This window comes from Scomber japonicus, chromosome 17, assembly GCF_027409825.1.
Source record: "Scomber japonicus isolate fScoJap1 chromosome 17, fScoJap1.pri, whole genome shotgun sequence".
In the NCBI taxonomy this organism is placed as follows: domain Eukaryota; kingdom Metazoa; phylum Chordata; class Actinopteri; order Scombriformes; family Scombridae; genus Scomber; species Scomber japonicus.
This window is the reverse complement of record NC_070594.1, coordinates 13219346-13238264: the sequence shown is the minus strand read 5'-3', so window position 1 is coordinate 13238264 and position 18919 is coordinate 13219346. Positions and strand designations below refer to the sequence as shown.

The 18919-nt window shown below is 40.3% G+C and overlaps 1 protein-coding gene across 1 annotated transcript in view; it reads right to left on the bottom strand.

The window, feature by feature from the left end:
• Nucleotides 1-4241: 4241 nt before the first annotated feature.
• LOC128377130 (1-phosphatidylinositol 4,5-bisphosphate phosphodiesterase beta-1) overlaps nucleotides 4242-18919 on the bottom strand; it is a 112234-nt gene continuing 97556 nt past the window's right edge. The window contains exons 29-33 of the mRNA XM_053337030.1: nucleotides 18520-18596; nucleotides 18217-18306; nucleotides 18023-18080; nucleotides 17750-17836; nucleotides 4242-6426 (exon numbers count right to left, since the gene is read on the bottom strand). Of these exons, the coding sequence (XP_053193005.1) occupies nucleotides 6202-6426; nucleotides 17750-17836; nucleotides 18023-18080; nucleotides 18217-18306; nucleotides 18520-18596 (537 nt within the window). The 3' untranslated portion in view covers nucleotides 4242-6201. The remainder of the gene's footprint in view (nucleotides 6427-17749; nucleotides 17837-18022; nucleotides 18081-18216; nucleotides 18307-18519; nucleotides 18597-18919) is intronic.

Here is an 18919-nt window from a genome sequence, read left to right as displayed (position 1 = left end):
CTGTGTGCGGCTGCCTGTGTGCCTTCCAGCTGCTGCCGAGGCTCTATCCCGTCTCCTCTGCTGCCGGAGTGTCCCGGTGCTCTTGTACCACTCGCCCTCCAGTGGAGAATGAACGGTCCTGATGCGATTTGATTAGGAAGCCCTCTTCGGCTCCCCCCCGACCGTGCATGCGCCTGAATGTGTGCGTGTGTGTGTGAGAGAGAGCGCGCGCACGCTTGTGTTTTTTTTTTTTTTTATGTGGTGCGCAAATAAGTGAATGAGTGTGCCTTGGGTTGACAGAGTGAGTCATCCAGAAGAACCAGATCCAGCTCCTCCCTGCTTTTCTAACAGCTGACTACTGTAGCCGCCATGCGTTGAAACAGTACCTCCCCCCTCCTCCCTTTGTAAAGACACACTATGCCACTGGTTCTTAAACTTTTGTCACGTTAAAGACCCCCTAACTGAAACAAATTAGACCCAATTTCACAAGATTTTGTCCCAGGGTATGATAAGATTTTAGACGTTTTCTTAAATAAGGTGGCCAAAATAGTCTTACGTAGGCCTACTGTCATGGAAGGAATTATATGAAAATAAATATTCCCCTTTTTGCTGGAGCCCCCCGGGAGCTACCTCAAGTAGGCTACCCCTAAGGATTCCCGGTCTCTACTTTGAGAACCACTGCACTATGCTGCTCCTATTTTATTAAATTGGTGACATAATAATGGCACCAAATCTCCCAAGAATCAAACAAAACAAAATGAACTGAAAGTAAATAGAAATAAACTGACACCCCAGAGAATAACGGCAAAGGCAAAACTTACCATAAAACTATACAAGAGTGAAACATTAAACAATTTTTCTTTCACTGATCAGCATTTCTCTTTTACAGTCCCTTTTTCAGACTGACTGCTGAATTTTTTAGTAGCAGTTCTGAATTTTTCGGGTTTAACTAATTGATGGGAGGCAATAACATAATTAGTCATAAATCGTACCACTTGTTTCAGTTTGTACTATTAACCCTGCCAAAACTACCTGACTACCAATGAGGATGCAGCCATGTGACACCTGCCCTCACCTGTTGCTGTGAGGTTTTGCTTAATCATTTAGGCACAAGTTAACTCCCATACTATGCGCTTACTACCTGTCTGAGAGGTGCAGGTGCTCAGTTGTCAGTTCATGGCACTTTGCATTTGTATTTATTTTCTATCAACAGCATCACTTAATGTAATATTAGTCCAGTGATATAAATTCTTGTAACTCTTACAACATTACAATTGAGTTTACCAATGTTTTCAAGCATAGATGGATCTTTATAATGTAAAATTCATAATCTAAATTATGTCAAACTATTTAAATCAGCTAGGCAGCTACTGTACAGCTAGATTTGGATGTAAACCAGCATCGGGATAGACACATTCAACAGGCTGCTAGTGTCAAGTGAGAAAATATGGTCTTGGGGGGGGGGGGGGGGGGGCTATAGTTGACAGAATTGCATCCTCCTCTCGCAATGATTGTGACACGTTATTCTTCTGAGAGCTGTTCCAGCAAGTTAGTGCTGCACTTGGGAGAGACAGGTTTTTAGAAAATGGTCAAGATAAATAGCGCTCCCTGCTTGGTAAACACCAACGTATTTCAAACTCCATGCCCAGGTTTTTGATGCAGGCTTTTCTGTTAAACAGCTACACTCAGACCCATGACGAGTAAATTGGTGTTCATGTGTAAAGTCGGTGAAATACTCCATGGTTGGCGCGCAGGTAGTCGAGTGGTTAGATCATGCCAGTTGCGCAACGGACCCCGGTCCGAATGGCCGGAGGAGCTTTACTGCATGTCACACACCCCTCTCTCCCGTTATTTCCTGTCCATGCACTATCAATAAAGGTGTCTGTGCCTGAAAAAAAATACTCCATGGTTAACCATGTAGACATGTATTAAACATGTCTGCACACTTAGATCAATGCAGTGTTTCACATCTTTTCTATCAGTTTGGACTCATTGATGCTTTCAGCACCTTAAGCAAAGACGTGTGTCCCAATACAAAAGTAGACTGCTGTAACATAATATAGTCTGTGTGCATGTCCTTGTATTTCTTATGAAAACTAAATTATCTCAAAATGATGTGATGAAAGAATAGTGAGGAAAATCCTCTGAAGCAGGGCCACCGTCCTCATCCCTTAAAAGTGGGTTGATTTTAGGTTTTAGGACATGGTGTTAAGGGATAATATTAGAATTACAATCTGAATTGAATTCAGGCTAGATTAAAGTAACGTTTAATATTAACATTACTTCAGGGTTATGCCTTGGGTTTAGGATTAAGGTTGGTATAGGTTTATTTTAGAATATCTCAGGCTTAGCAGAGAGGGCCAAGGCCTGAAAGTAGTAAGTTAAGATTCTTTCAAGTAGTACTTTAAAATGTCAGTGAATGCCTTTATGCGTCTATCTTAAGTATGCATGCATATGTGTGTGTGTGTGTGTTTGGAGTACCTTCCAAATAGCACTCTGTGGTCCTTTTCTCTTCTGCTGTCCTGGTGTGCCTCATTAAAACCCAGTTACAGGACCCCTCCTCCTCCTCATTCCCTGCAGCAGATGGACAGACGCAGGGCGAGAATATTCCTGGGAGTTTGGAGGGGCGTCACTGTTTATATAACCCAGAGAATCTTATTAAAAAGCTGCTGTCCTTCCGTCCTGAACTCTGGGTTAATTAGCTCACTTCCTAGTTGGCGGTATGCATGGAGGCCTCTGAATGGTCACAGTGGTTGTTATGGGCGACCAGGCTTGTCTTATCCTTTCTTGCCTGTTGGGATTCTGCTGAGGAGCTGAGACTGAGAAGGACAGTGTTTATGTAGTCTGGAAAACACACACACGCACACACACACTAGCACACACTTATTTAGTGCACACATCTGAAAATTAACATTCAAAGTAGGACTGGGCAATTTGACTAGATATCGTCTTTGATAATGGATTTTGTAATTGATATGGTATTAGTGTTATTCTTTCCTGGTTTTAAAGGCTACATTACAGTAAAGTGATGTAATTTTCCGAACTCACCAGAATGTTCTAGCTGTTCTATTATTTGCCTTCACCCACTTAGTCATTATATCCACATTACTGATGATTCTTTATCAAAAGGCACCAACAGTCATCCCTACAATATTACTGCAATGTCGATATCAAGGCATTTGGTCAAAAATATCATATTTGATTTTGTCCATATCGCTCAGCCCTAATTCAAAGGCTTACACACCGAAAACAACCAACACACTCACAAGATTTGCAATAAGCTTTGTTCGAAAAAAATTGTTAAAGATTTTAAAAACAGATCATATTCTGTCACTGGTTGTGCTCAAAGCAAAAAAAAGTTAAATATAACTGTGGTGTGTGTGGATTTTTGAGTCAAAAATACAAAGATAAATTTGACTGTTAAGGCAAAGGATGCTCCAGCACATCATATAATATATTACAAATACACCATGCTTTCAGATGGTGCACTGCTGATCTTGTACATTTGATTATTTGAATGAAGTGTTGTCCTTTGAAAATAAGTACCAGTAGTTCTGTATGATTTCAACGCTACTCAGTCAGTCAAGTGGTAACCAGTGATTTCGTTATGGACGAGCTTGATTTCATGTTCCTCTCAGGCTTATTTCAAAGATATTGTTACCTAGGAGATGATAAGAAGTAGGTCATTAAGGCTTTCCCCCCGCTTCCCCCCTGCCCCAGAGTGTGACATACATACCATACACTCACATACGTGCTCACCTACATACATACATACATACATACATACGTGCCCACAGATGCTACCAAACACCCTATCTCTCTACAGCTGGATTTTGATCAATGCTTGAAATGTGTCCTATATTCTTGCAATGCAAGTTTTGCAAGTATTGTTGTCAAATTTGCTTAACTACAAAGATTATGGGTTAAACATTGAAATATCCTATTCAAATTAAACGATAAGACATGACAAGACAATGGCAAATTACAAATTTGGAGGCAAACTTATTAAAAACACACACTTGTAATTATGGATTTGATGCAAAATAATAAGATAAGAACAGACCTACTGATAAAATGTTTGATAACTGAATACAAGTCAGTGATGGAAGAGCTAAACATGGAGAGAATAAAATGATGAACAAATCACTTCAAAATACAGTATATCACATACACAGATAAAAGACAGTTAACGCCCCCCCCACCAAAAAATGAAGACATATAATCAGACAAATGAAAAGACACACAACTTCACTCCAGCAATGTACAATAATAGCCACATTTATTTTAATTACAGGCAAATTCCCTTTACACTATTTTTTTTAAATCAACTTCATGTTTTTATCCTTTATGCCATACATACATTTACATTTCCAGAGTGCATACACTTAAACTGATGAGGGGGGAGGGGGGACTGTTCAATAAAGTGGTTCAAGACAAAAAGAGGGATGTCTCGCATTTCTTATGAGACACATGTCAAATACTGCTCATCACAAGCATTACTCAGTAGTGGTACTGTACTAAAAAGTGCACACGGTCTATTTAATATCTGACAGCTTTGTATAATATAATATAATGGCAAGTTAAACAATGATGCGTTTCACACATTCAACATCAAACAAGGCAAACCTATTCAAAGGCACAGGACTCTCACATCAATATGAACCGTCATCTTTTTAAAAAGTAATTTGTACTTACATTTCTGGTAATCCTTCACTCTAAATGGGTTTTTTTTAAAAGGAAAAATCTGCTGAAATGTAATATTGATATCAAATGACACACCAGTGAGTTAAATGGCACTGGATACTTGGGAAGTAAAAAACACTTCCTTGTGGAAACTGAATGGGCACAGTTAAAAAGAGGAAACTGTCCAGTTATTTATGAGATCATGTTAACGCTGGTGCTCTACACATCTAAAGCATTTGGAGTCTGTTAACATACAGTAACTGGACTATTTCCACAGTTCAAACACTAATGCAGCTACCAATAGTGAGTGGATTACTGTGAATTATGCCAATGGGCATCACATATAGTATTTCCTGTGATCCCAGGCATCTGCTCTGTGTACTTGGGGAACTACACACAAATTCCCCACTACAGTAGGTACACAATGAGCCAGTTAAGAGGAAGGCCACTTCTGTAAATCTACAGCAGGGTCCTCTTCCTCTGTTAAAGGTCAAAGGGAGAACCGTAAAGAATACAATGTGCAACTTGTTAACTTGAGCCAGCTACTGTTAGCTCTAGGAGTGGGAGTGTATCATTACTCATTTTAGTCCTGTTCAGTTTTGCCACAGTGATGTATCAAGTCACACTGGGTCCATTGTTTTGCAGGTTTAGTTTAAATATTTCAGAGAAAATAGATTTAAATTTAATAAACATCTCTGCTACAGAGCTACTGTAACATTTACAGTTAGTTCAAATACATGCAGATACTGTACAACACTTTCCCTTGACTTTCTCTCTGGGCAAAAAATGTCCACAAACAACACCAACTTGTTAAAAACTAACCAGAAAAAAAGACTAATAACAGCTCTGCATAATATTATCATGCCTAATATCATACAAACCAAATAAGGATTAAAAAAACTGATGGGTATTAAAACAAAATAGCAGCAACACATAGGCTTAGTTCTGTGAGAACAAAATCGAGAACCAGCAAGCCACCTGTGCCTCTGGGTTAAAGTTATTTTAAGTTACATAGTTATGTCGTGAGCCTTCAGTGCAAATATGTAGGGGTGAATCTAAATCTTATAAAGATGGAAGCTTCAAAGGCTGAATTACAGTATGACTCCACTTAAATGTCCACTGTAAGTGAATTCAAAACCTTGGCACCACACACCTTACTGACCACCACTACTACCAATATCATGATAATAAAAAATAATAAAAAGAAACTACTCTCTCTGTGCAATAGTTCAAGTAAGTTATTTCCTGCAAATAGTTAGTGCCTTGTAACACATCCTGTGGCCGTACCGAAAGAGACGACAACGTACAGGTAACATACAAATACACAAAAGATACTATTTACATGAAACGGTTTTCTGGACAGGACTGCACTCTATGCAGAGAGGACCTCTACTCACCAACTCAGGCTCAGATTTGATCTAATTCTCCCATTGGTTAAAATTAGGGCTGAAGTTGGGGCAGTCTCATCCTAGATCTGTGGTCACAAACACATCCACCAATCAGTGTCTCTGTGTGAAGCAAAGCGTTGAGGTCAGATCTCTAAAGAGGCGTGTCGTAGACTCGTTCCGATGAGCCCTCCTCCATGTCGTCCTCCGAGTGCGATGCCTTGTTGTTTAGCTTCTCCGTTGTCGGGGAAACCACAAGGTTCCCATGGATGCTATCGTCGCTATACTTGGCTTTGCCGCTGTCCTGAACAAATTCTTGGATCTCCACAGGTAGTCGGCGAAATTTGTCCTGGTACTCCTGGTCCAGATCGCTCTGTAGCTGTGGAGGAAGAATGTAAACATTAACCAAGGATTTCTACATGAGGAAAAATGATACCACTAGAAGATTATATATTGGATTAAACCTGATTGGTCACATTAGTTTAAGACAAGAGGATCAATTCCCTGTTGAAGTTATGGAGAAATTTCCCCAACTTCATTTGCTGCTGATTGTCCTTTTAGCTATTTCAGTGGGGATGTCCAACAGTAAATGATCAAAGTTTTTATTGGGACTAGAAGTACCCAAATAAACATTCTCTATGTACATGCAGGTTAAATAAGTGGCCTATAGATTTAAAAGTTTAAAAGCCAATTTCACTTATTTGCTTTATCTCCTTTTTAGGCAAAGTTGTTCTCAAAACAGTATAATCATCCACCACAGGTTCATTTCCTGGAGAAGGGGAACAGCCAGCAAAAGAGTAGAACCAGTGACAACAACCACGTTACAGTATGTAGCCAACTTGTTAGGCCCAGCAACATCAGAGATTCATGCAACAATCAGGTTTTAGGTTTTGAAAACTTTGTGAATTCAGCTGCTGATCACAAACCATTTTAATACAAGGAACAAACTAACTATCAAAACACATTTGCTAATTGCTTGTTTTCCCTGACAGCATTCCCTGACCTATTTCAGCAGCTACACTTAAATCTCAAGATCTTTAAAAGTTTCCATGCAACCATAAAGTAACTAAGTAGATATATAGAGACAAATATACAGATAGAGCCAGCAAAATAGAGATAGATAGAAAACAGTTCCTTGCCATGCTAGCATGAGTACAATTCAAAAAACAATTATTATTTACATGGCACTAAGCAACACAAGCATTCAAGTCCAATATTCACTCCTGTTTTAGCTCTGATTTTGGTGTCCACCAACCCCTGAGGGAAATATCAGGCGCTTTAGCAGCTAAATGCTCCACAATGATAGTGATGAGAGTGAACTGACCAGTTAAAATGTGGTCTGTGAAACTCAAACAGTGAGCTGAAATGTTCCATAGAGCTGCATCGAAATGCATAGTCAGGTGATTATAATTGTCTGTGGGATTGTCACTACTTGGGGCCATTTCACATTACACAGTTTTTCCCATGACCGTTATCAAAAGATTGTATTTTATGGTTATTCTGCTTTATTTCATTACATACAATAGAGATAAAAAAAATTAATAAAAAAAAACAAAACAAAGACAGAGCGATAGATAAGGCCTTGGGTAGGAAGTCTTGGAGGTAGACCAGGGATTCCTCAGCTGTACTGTTCACTCCCTTTTCTCACTGAGAGCTGGAAAGGAGAAGCTGTTTTCTCCCAGGCATAGACGCCCCCAATGATTACAGATGACAAGATTGTATTCATTTCATTGTGAGCCAATAATTGCTGTAATGCTGATTTCTCTGTTTAACTACTCGACTGGCTCCCATGGGAGAGCAGTAATTAAAAGAAAAGCCGGTAAGATGAATGGTGTCAGAGTCTCACAGCTCAATACAGTCACATCAGCATTATGAGTTATTGAAAATACCTGTGAGTTCTGAGAGGATTTCTCAAGGATCCATACTCTAGTCTGAGATGCCTCTATAAAATCAAATAATGGCCCACTTCAGACACACCCAATTTCTAACTCAAAACTGAGCACAATACTAATAGAAAATAGGCAATGGACTGAAAAGCCAAGGTCTGCAATGTGAACGGCATGAATCTGCAAATATTTGAGGCATATACGCAGCCCTGCAGGCATTTTATATGGATGAAACCACTAAACACAAAGCTGGATTCTCCTAGATGAATTCACCTCCAGCAAGCTTCCAAGTTAATACAGTGGCCATGAAATTCACAAGGCCTCGGTCCTTCAGAAATATTCATAGGCTCATATTTAGGACTGAGAGAGATGAGAGGAGACAGGAGAGGAGAAAGGAGAGGAGAAAGGATGAGAGAGAAGAGGAGACAGAATGAAGGTCAAGGATTGCCATCCTGCTCTCTCGACTTTCCAATTTTCTGCGCTCTCCACTTCAGTTTATGAGATGGCACATCCATTTCATTTGAGAGTACTGCATAGCAAAATGATACGTCATTGTTGCAAAGTCCTTCCCAGCACTTAAATGCATTGCTATACTGAAGCTTGATATCAGATTATGTAGATTATCACTGGGGTTGAGTGTACAACCTCAATACTTTTTGAGTGCTGACCTTTAGCGCGTATCGTGTTTCAAGTATCAGAAACTCCATATAGAATACTGAAAATTGGCATGGTTTTGATTTCTAGGCTTGTTTACCTACTATGTGATGATATAATAATGTTCTAATTTATCACTATATTTTACAAAGACTAACCAAAAGTGAACAAACACTTATGCAGGAGGTAGGAGGCTAAAAAAGGTCTACATAGACCTGTTATATTTACTTAAGGTACATGCTAATGTCTGTGCATTATGATCATGAAACCTAAAAAAACCTCTCAAAATGAAAAAGAGTGCAGGAAGTACTGGAGCCAAACTGGAGTTGAGTGTTGACTCAATCAGCCAAACAACACTACCAGGTACTGTCCTTGATGCTCTCTGTCTTTGTGTAAAACATAGGGGCTCTTGACTTGTGCCGTTCTGGTGTTTTGAGTGGTACACCCAAGCTTGCTAAAGCCCCTACCAAGCACTGCATCTCAAGGTCACCTTCTCTGGAACATGTCTCCCTCTCTCTTTTTCCTTCTTCTTTTTTTCTTCCTCACTCTCTCTGTGGGTCTCACAGAGCGGACATCCAGCACATCACAACCAGATGGCAAAAGATGCACCAGAGCTCGCCTCCCTCTCTCTCTCCCTGCTCTGCACTGCGCATGACCTACTTAGGGGTGGGACAGTCTGCACGCCGTATGTGTGTGTGTGTGTGCGTGCATGTTTGTGTGTGTGTGTATGTACATGTGCAGTCTGCCTTTACCCTGCCTGCTGAGGAACAAACACCCTCTGATTAAAACTGTCATCTTTCTCCCATCTGATGACACCCTGGCACATGTGAAGGAGGTGGTGGGAGCAGCGGGCAGAAGTGTCTGAGGGGCAGGAAGACATATGCATGTGTGTATCTGCATGCATGTATGTGTGCGTCATTTTGCATGCGATCAACAGCTGAGAAGCGAACAGCGACTGCCGTCTGTTAGAGTTGGACTGCTGAGCGACAAAGACAGCACTTTGCTATCACCAAAGGACAGCTTGAGTTACAAAAAATCTTAGGGAATGATAGAAAGATGGATGGGAAAACAGACAGCTACTGGAGCTGCTATCTGTTGAGGTTTTTTTCAGATCTATGGCATGATGAGTATCACCTTCAAACTGACATCTTATCAGTTTGACAGTTAGCGTACAGGGAATAGAGTAAAAGCATCAGTGAAATGTATTCTTCAGGCTTCCTGGAGCCTTATGGAGCTACATTTTGGTTAATTTATGCCATGTTAAAATTTGTCAGATTGAATTTTGACTTGGGAAATTAAAAGCATAGAAATGTTGAACTGTGATCTCACTGTGATACTTTATATAGCAGTAGTCCTTTAGAAACTCAATGAGAACCACAACAAAAATAAGGTCAGTGTTAATTTGCTAGTTTATTCTTTATGTGAATGGGTGAACTTTTGCCTGAGCATGTATGTTGCCTGCATACAGTATATATACATGTGTGTGTGTGTGTGTGTGTGTGTGTATGGTCCAGTTTCTGTTTGGACACCAACCAGCAGCATTTATCTAGCCAGCTTTTAAATCTGTCTCTCATCTCCGAAGACCTGTCATCTGTCAACAAACCACATGCACACACATGCACACAGACATGCACATACACATACACACACACACACGCACACATTTCTGCCTTTCTTAAAATATAGCACTCAGTGACCTTCTTCACCAGCTGTCCTCGTTTTGAGAAGCTATCGAGGGAAGCAGAAAGCAGAGAAGGCCTCCAAAGAGCCAAATTAATTCTTTGCTTTGAGCTGTGACATAACGCCTTCTGCAGCGCCACAAAAAAGCCTTCAGCCGGCAACCATACTATACTGCATCTATGCAGCTATGTTAACTGTGCCTCGTCTTATCGTCAGAATAATAACGTCTAAGGGAAATGTGTGTGTTTCTGTCTTGCCTTTGAATTTATGTTTTAGCCAGTTTTTCCTTTTTTAATGGCAAACGTCTCCTGTGCCGTGTATGAAAAACAGCAAAGCAGAGCCTTGGATTGCGTGATGTGTATAGGGATGTGTGTGTGTGTGTGTGTGTGTGTGTGTGTGTGTGTGTGTGTGTGTGTGTGTGTGTGTGTGTGTGTGTGTCCTGACCTTGAGCTATATAGCCAAACACAGCCCAAACACAGCCCAATTAGGCTAAACCCGAGATCCCATGTCCACGAGATGAGACAGGGTCACCACCCTGTCAGCATTACAGGTTTTTTGAAGAAAAGAGAGGTTTGTCAAGCAATATGACAGAGAGAGAGAGAGAGTGAGAGTGAGAACGAGAGCTGAGAACGGCTTTCCTTCATTTACATTCTTTCCACTGTATTGGTCATAACTATGAAAATGAACTGCGGCAAGAGAGAGAGACAGAAGTAGCTGTTACCCAGAATGGACTGTATGCTCCTTTCCATCTAGTCTATCTCTTTGTGTGTGTGTGTGTGTGTGTGAGAGAGAGAGAGAGAGAGAGAGAGAGAGAGAGAGAGAGAGAGAGAGAGAGAGAGAGAGAGAGAGAGAGAGAGAGAGGAGAGAGAGAGAGAGGAGAGAGAGAGAGAGAGAGAGAGAGAGAGAGAGAGGAGAGAGAGAGAGAGAGAGAGAGAGAGAGAGAGAGAGGAGAGAGAGAGTGTGTGTGTGTGTCAGTGCCCTTTCCCAACTCCTCTCAAATAATTCATCTGCTGTTTTTCTTGCATTCTTCTCTTCACGTCCAGGAATTATTAAAAAAAAAAAAAACACCCCTGCATACCTCCACCATGCTTGTAATGAGTGTTTCCCCTAGATGGATTGGTTCAAAAGGGAAGGTTAGCTGTGAAATGTGCTCGGTGGTATCGTGATGTTTTCTATTCAGATGAAGTCAGCCACAGTAGAAGGTGCATCATGTAGCATTTGAAAAGAAAACTTTTTTAAGCAATCCATTACTGTAAAATTAAAATGCCATGTCTTTCATAACAGGTTTATTTATTGTGAACAAAAAGTGATAGGTTGTTTTTGATATGGAACTATTTCCTGCCTGACAACTTTCACAGGGACAATGTGACTCCAGGAAGTCATTGTACCCTATTGTACCTATCTCGGTTATAGTCCCAGCATTTAACGGTGTTCTCTGCTCCAAGGGTTGATGCTAAGCTAAGCTAACAAACTCCAGGCTCTAGCTCCGTAGTTAACACTTAGACATGAAACTGGTATCGATCCTCTTATCCTATCTATCAGAATGTTAAAAGTCCTTCTTATTCATTATTTCTCTTGTTCCATTACTTGCCTGGCATTTTGAGAACACCCTGCTGCCTTTTGTGCGATAGTATAAAGCTTTCCAGCAAAATTCTTGGAAAGTCTAAATCTCAATTAATCTTTTTTTTCCATTCTCACTCTTTTTTTTTTTTTTTGCTCTTGCAGTGCTGCAGATTAAATGAATAAAAAGTGGCTCATGCTGAAGACAGAAACACGAAAATCATACTGTAGAGAGGACCGTTTTCAGCAGGAGTTCAGTCGTGAATGTTCCTTAGACAGAGCATAAACCCAGAGAGCTTCATTAGCACATGTGGGCATACATAATGAACACTCGTGCACTGATCTAATGCAGCTAGCATAATAGAGCAAGAAGAGTAACCGAGCGTGCAACATGTACACGCACTCACACATACACAATGGATTTTACCCCATTGCCTCTGGTTTGCACTCAGTGTTCCCTGTGGGTATCGTGTGTGTGTTTGTGTGTGTGTGTGTGTGTGTGTGTGTGTGTGTGTGTGTGTGTGTGAGTGTGTGAGTGTGTGTGTGTATGCATAGGCACAAGTGCATTATTGATGCAAACCCCGCAGGCAGAGATGATGCAGATCAAAGTCTGTGATGAGGGAACATAGTGGCCACCCCTACACCATGCAGTGAGAGAGGGAGGGAGGGGGAGAGAAAGAAGAGAGAGAGAGAGAGAGAGAGAGAGAGAGAGAGAGAGAGAGAGAGAGAGCGAGAGAGTGTGAGAGAGAGAGAGAGAGAGAGAGAGAGAGAGAGAGAGAGAGAGCGAGAACGAGGGAAGGTTGCCACATACTTGCTTCCTTCCTCTTCAACTTCAGACCCTCGCATCTCCTCCAACCTGTTTGCTCCCACTCTCTCTTTGTCCCTCCCTCCTCTTCCTGCTTTCTTCCACCTCCAGTAACCATCCCTGCGCTTGCGTCATGAGAATTCAGTTCCAAATTAACAGATTGCAGAGAGTCATGAAGGATAGAAGAGGATATAAGAGGCGAGGGGGTGGGGCTGGGGGGGGACCCGAGTTTCCATGACAACCGTACAGGACTCCTGCTTGTCGAACAAATTAGTGTGTGCGTGCATATATGTGAGCTCCTGTGTCTGTGAGATCTGCGTGTTGATTCAAGGCTTGCACAGTGGGGAGACACCATGGTTTTTTTTTTCTTTCTGTTTTTCATTTAAGTAAGAGAGAATCAGCATGTCTCCTGCGCAATGCTACACGTTCACACCACACACACACACACACATACACATACACCTACGCACACAGCTATGAAACATATTGCCTGATCACTATTTCATACACCTTTCATGGCCAGAAAATGTGTGGAGGGGATGACTAGTGCTTACAACAAGGCGGGGGTAAGATAATAATCTACTCTAATATAAAACCTTCAAAATAAAAAAGAGGCTGAGATGGAATTCTTTTCATTAGCTGTCTGTCTTATCTGTCCTTTTTGCTTTGACAAGAGCACAATCTGGTCGCATCTGGGATGGTGTAAGAGAAAAAGCCGTCTAAGGTTAGATGTACAAAGCAGTCAAAAACTCTTATGAGACTCTTCTTGTAAGACTCTTGGGTCCAACTTGTTATTCAAAAAAAAAAAAAAAAGTTAACATTTAAAAGCTCACTCGCTTTGAGTAGTCAGAGCATCACAACCTTTCAACATATTTAGTCAAAAAGCCAAAACTCTAAATATTCAACTAGTGAAGGAAGAAATGCTAGTTCTTGCTGTAAGAGTCAGCCTCAAACTATACATCTCAAACGATGAATACAATTTTAACTTCAATGTGACCTTTGCCCTTGTAGAAAATGAGGAATAGCCACATGACATTATAGAGTATCAAGAGTGTGCCGAAACAGCAGTCGCCATCGTGCTGGGTATTGTTGACTCCTGTGGGGCGTTTTGATTGGATCATTAGCAGGACACTGTCACCTGTATGAACACGCTGGGAGTGACGACAAACCTCGCCATGTCTCTCTTTTTCTCTCTCCCTCCTCACGCCATCTAGTACGTGAACCTAATGTTATCAATGACCAGGACTATGACCATACAATTCCACTTTAAAAAAGGAGTGTCAGGTACTGAGTCAGAGCTCAGAATAATGTGCCTCATTTCTTACTCCTTCATCTTCAAATTGCTTGGAACAGGCTTTAAACAGCTGTTAGTTGCCTTCTTAAATAGATAGAGATAGTTTTTAAGTTGGTATATATCACACATTGACTACCGCTTTAGTGTGGCATTAACACTGGTGGGTTGCTCAGCGCTCAGGGTCTCCACCAGGGATGGTTATAGCTGTCCATTAGTGGCTGCTCTCAGCCCAGAGGAGAAATTGGGTCAGAACTGTATGAGAGAGAAAGTACGTTGTGTCTTCCTCTCTGTGATTCATAAAGACTAACACACACAGACACACACCAGCCGTAGAGACACACAAGTATTTTTTATAGTAGCTGTGCCCTGGTTATTTATGCCCTCATCAATTATCTCCCAATGAAGCTCTCAACATCCTGTCTGCCAGTCCGGATCTCTTCTGCTTTCTATGTTTAAGTGTCTGTCTATTAATTCAATGACCAAATGACTAATAAAAGGATTTCTTGTCAACTAATTCACCGACTAATAGAGGTTGTCAACAAAATCTCCCTTTTACCCCAAATATAATTTTGGGTGGTTTTAACCATGATGAATGGGTTGCATTCAAAGTTTTTCATCACAAGAGCCAAACTCTATACAATGCCTTATATTCATCCTCACACACACACACACATGCACATTCATACAGAGATTGTGTCGTAGTTGCCATGCAAGGACAATGATCTGCTCATTGAAGGCGGTTTTCGGTTTGGTGTCTTGCTCAAGGACATTCTCACATGCTATTAGGCAGAGCTGAGGACTTACTATACAGAGCTGTATGTAATCAACCTGTACAGTACCAGGCAAGTAAGTAAGTCCTGGTTGAGGGGAGGGAAAGCATGCATTTAAAGAACTGTGCTGATGTTACCTGAAGCGTATATTGACTGAACTGACTGGGATGTGTTAGTGAGGTCATATTAAGTTAGTTAAGTCATATAATAAGTTGGAAGCACATTGTAATGGCAATAATATTCCCACTAAATCATAATTCTGTTAACCTCTAACTCTCTAAAGGTGGTTTTAAAAGAAAATAGCATTCAGGGATGTGAACATTACATAGTTGATTGAAGCGTGACCAAAGTGAAACATGAAATAAGGACAGCGAAAAACTGGTACAATAAAAAATCTGTGACAGAGACTGTTAGGAATAGTCACAGACTCTGTTTTAAAGTATGAAAACAAATGTATTGCTCCATGATTGGAAGTGAAGTTACAGCATTTTTTTTAATTATTAGAAGCACTTAAACTCTCTCCTATGGTGAGCATAAGTCAGAGACTGCCATGGTTGTGAAAATCATCCACTGCTATGAGCGTTCATAACAGACAACAAGGCTCTCAGTGATTACAGCCTGTTTGCCTTTTCATGAAGGTGTTTTTAAGTGAACAATGCTAGGTTGCTCCACATTATTTAGTTGCAATATTTTCATTCCATTGATTTAACCATATCATGTCATACAAGATGTATTCTTAACTTTGGTTGTTGTATTCTAATGTTGTGGGTAACATCCTGAATTTTTTAACAAACATTACCCTGGGCGTCTTCTGCTAGTTGTCTCCAGAGCTTTTTCCTCTACCATCTTTTGCATATTTTGCATACAGATGACTGCCGTTACATTAGAGCAGATATGGCAGAGATGGCTGATTACCATGTACTAGTCTTCTTCAGGAGTATTAAATTTGCAATGGTCCGGATGTCAATTTGGAGAAGATGATTGTGACAGGGGGCTAGGAGTTGCAATTTTGTGGTTAACAGTGATTGCTAACCTGCTGAAATCTAATTGCGACACTGAAGTGAGCAGCAACCGAGAGCAGCGGCATAGCCCTCTCTCATCTGAGAAACTCTGCTTAATTCAATGTTGATTAGACCCTGATGACCCTGTTTCATAGTGCTCATATTCCGCTTGTGCTGAAATCATTATAATGTTGTTATTATTGACAAGAATGCTCAAGCTAAAACAATTCTAAGTGTAGTCACATATAAACAAGCGCAGTTCAATAACTCGAGTGATTTAGACAACAAGCAGATGGTTAACAAGGGAAATACAATCATCTCTTATTCTGCTCATCCCATTTTCTATTTAACATTTTGGCCAGTGGTTTAGTCTCACTAAGTCATTTACCTCGACTGCAACATACCAGCTTTGTGGATAAATGTGGTAGACCTACTGTATATGATGTCTTTACTGCTCATCCCACACTCAACTTGAACTGGTTTCAAAGGCACAAGGAGCTGTCACTTTGAGAGTGGGTGGTTATGAAATTGTCTCTGACAGAGTACTTCTGATTTAGACCTGATTTGACAACAAGAGTAAAAATGTGAGCGGTAAACACAGGTATCTCATACTAACAGTAGGTTTCAATATGGTTTGATTACATTGGAAATTTTGCCAAAATCACTGGCAATTTCTTAATAACCTGAACATCACAACACATACATCACACAAACCCAAAATAATACATAAATCTGTTTAAAATAAGAGATATTTAAAGTAAAAGATAATTAGACAAAAGAAGAGAGGAGAAATTAGTACCAATATATCTTAGTGGATGTTGTGGTACTACATGATTCATTGTGTAATAATCATGAAAAACTGCATGTCCATAATTAGAAATATGCCTTTAAATTATGAAACCTCATGCTGTATGCACAAGTGAGAAAACTATGCCTCCTAATAAGGTACAGACATTCTGGTGCAAAATGTTGTCCCTGTCATGGCTGAGATATTGTTATTTTGATTTGATATAATTTAAAATCCCAAAAGCTTCAGTTGCTCTTTAATTAGAGGATCTTGCACAAAAGCCACATCGCCAGGTGGGCTAAAATCTGAACACTCCAACTGGGGTGTGATCTCACTAAATTCACCCTTCTGCTGCACCTGTTATGATGTTATGTTGCCACGCTCTTCAGATTACCACAAACTTTACAGCCAAAAAACACAGCCACATTGTATTTTTGTCTCTTATTTGAAAAATGTTGGTAATAATATTAATATAGCATTGTGTATTGTAAAAAGTTACATATTGCCAGGCAGGGCTCAGCCATTACAGAAATGCAATGCACATTCACTTGTTGCCAGTCAGTGGCACAGTTGCATATTCATACTGCCACATTATTGCTGTATTAATACTGAACACCGGGTTGGAACGATGGTCTTACCATACTCTCCAGCTGCACATTCATCCTACAATGACAGTCACAGTGATAAGGTTGGAAACTGTGCAACTCAAACAGGACAAACAGACATGCTAAAACTCCCACAAACACACTAAAGCATCCACTTTAACCAGTCTCAAATAATACATAACCTATAATGACATTAAGACTCCTTAAAATGAAACCACACAACTATTGTTTTGTGAGGCCACAGCAATCTCCATTTTTAAACAATGTCCAACTCATAGTTTTGTACCAAAGAGCCAGTGCTGTATCTCACTAATCATGGCCCAAGTCTCCCTCCAGTGGTAAAAATGAGCAACCAGAAATAAAGATTAAGTTTTTCATCAAGAACAGTTTACTTACATTTCCTCCTATCTTTGCAAACTTATAGTGTAAATCAGATAAAACTAAATGCAGAGGCTTTGCAATAGGCTTGTATTCACCCTGGACACCCTGGTGGTGGATCCTGCCTTACAATAGACCACTAACTTAAAAAAAACAAAAAGCTGTGGTAAGTATGTGATGGAATTAAAGAAAACCTGAGGTACGCTATCAGAGCGACATCATAAATGAAGACGTCATTACCATTTATGGGAGTTAAAAACATTTTTGTAGTGAACATCTTACCTTTGGCCTTTCATCCAAAATTTGTTGGCGGATGTCCTTGTGCTTCTCCAATAATCTCTCTTGTCTTTTACTCTGTGCATCTTCCAACTACACACACAAAACACACACACACAGATACTATAAGGTCTTTGCATGACAGGAGAGAATGTACATTTTTAATAATCTTTTGACTGCAATTGTAAGACTTTGACTGTAGACTACAGCTACACATGTTTCATGTTGGTAATCATTATTATATGTTCTGTACCAAACCACAGCCATATCCTGTCTTACCCGTTTGATGTACTGCACCACCTCATTCACAAAGGATCTGTTGATCTCTAGCTTCTCTCTGTGGGGAGAATTTTAACAAACAGAGAAAACAGATCTTTAGTATTTAGTGACATCTGGTGGTCATCCAAATAAAAAAATCAGACAAAGCAAGGATGCAGACTATTTAAAATTCTTGTTCAAATACAGACACTTACTCTTCTGTCACATTCTTGTCTTTGGATTTGGCTTCATTGATCTTCTCTTGCCTTTTCTTGTCCATTTTCTTTTTAATATCCTTCTTTTCTCTATAGATGGTGAGATGGAGAATAGGGACGAGAGAGAGAGAGAGAGAGAGAGAGAGAGAGAGAGAGAGAGAGAGAGAGAGAGAGAGAGAGAGAGAGAGAGAGAGAGAGAGAGAGAGAGAGAGAGAGAGAGAGAGAGAGAATTAAGATGTTAAAATGATTTCTGCATCTGCATTTGTGAATATATGTTGAGCTGTACAGGGATCACAGTCTTACTTTTCACAGACATCTCTGAGCTTTTTCAGCTGAGCATTCTGGCACTCTTCTGCTATAGTGGTCAACTTCTCAACCAGCTATAGGGAGACAGAGAGAGAGAGAGAGAGAGAGAGAGAGAGAGAGAGAGAGAGAGGGTGAGTAATAATGCGATGGTAAGAATGGAAAACAGTGAAGTGAGTAAGACAGGAAACATCTGTTTTTAATTTTTGAAAGGTTCTGATCCAAATTAAACAGCATTCAGATAAGGGAAACAACTCAATCTCCATTATGTTTGTTGTCATTTGCTTGAATAAACCCGTCCGATGCTTCAGCTGTGCTTACTGTGCAGGTGTACCGGAGCAGAAGACATTCATTTTTCCACACCATACAACAGAACGTGTGCACAGGCAGCAGAATGATG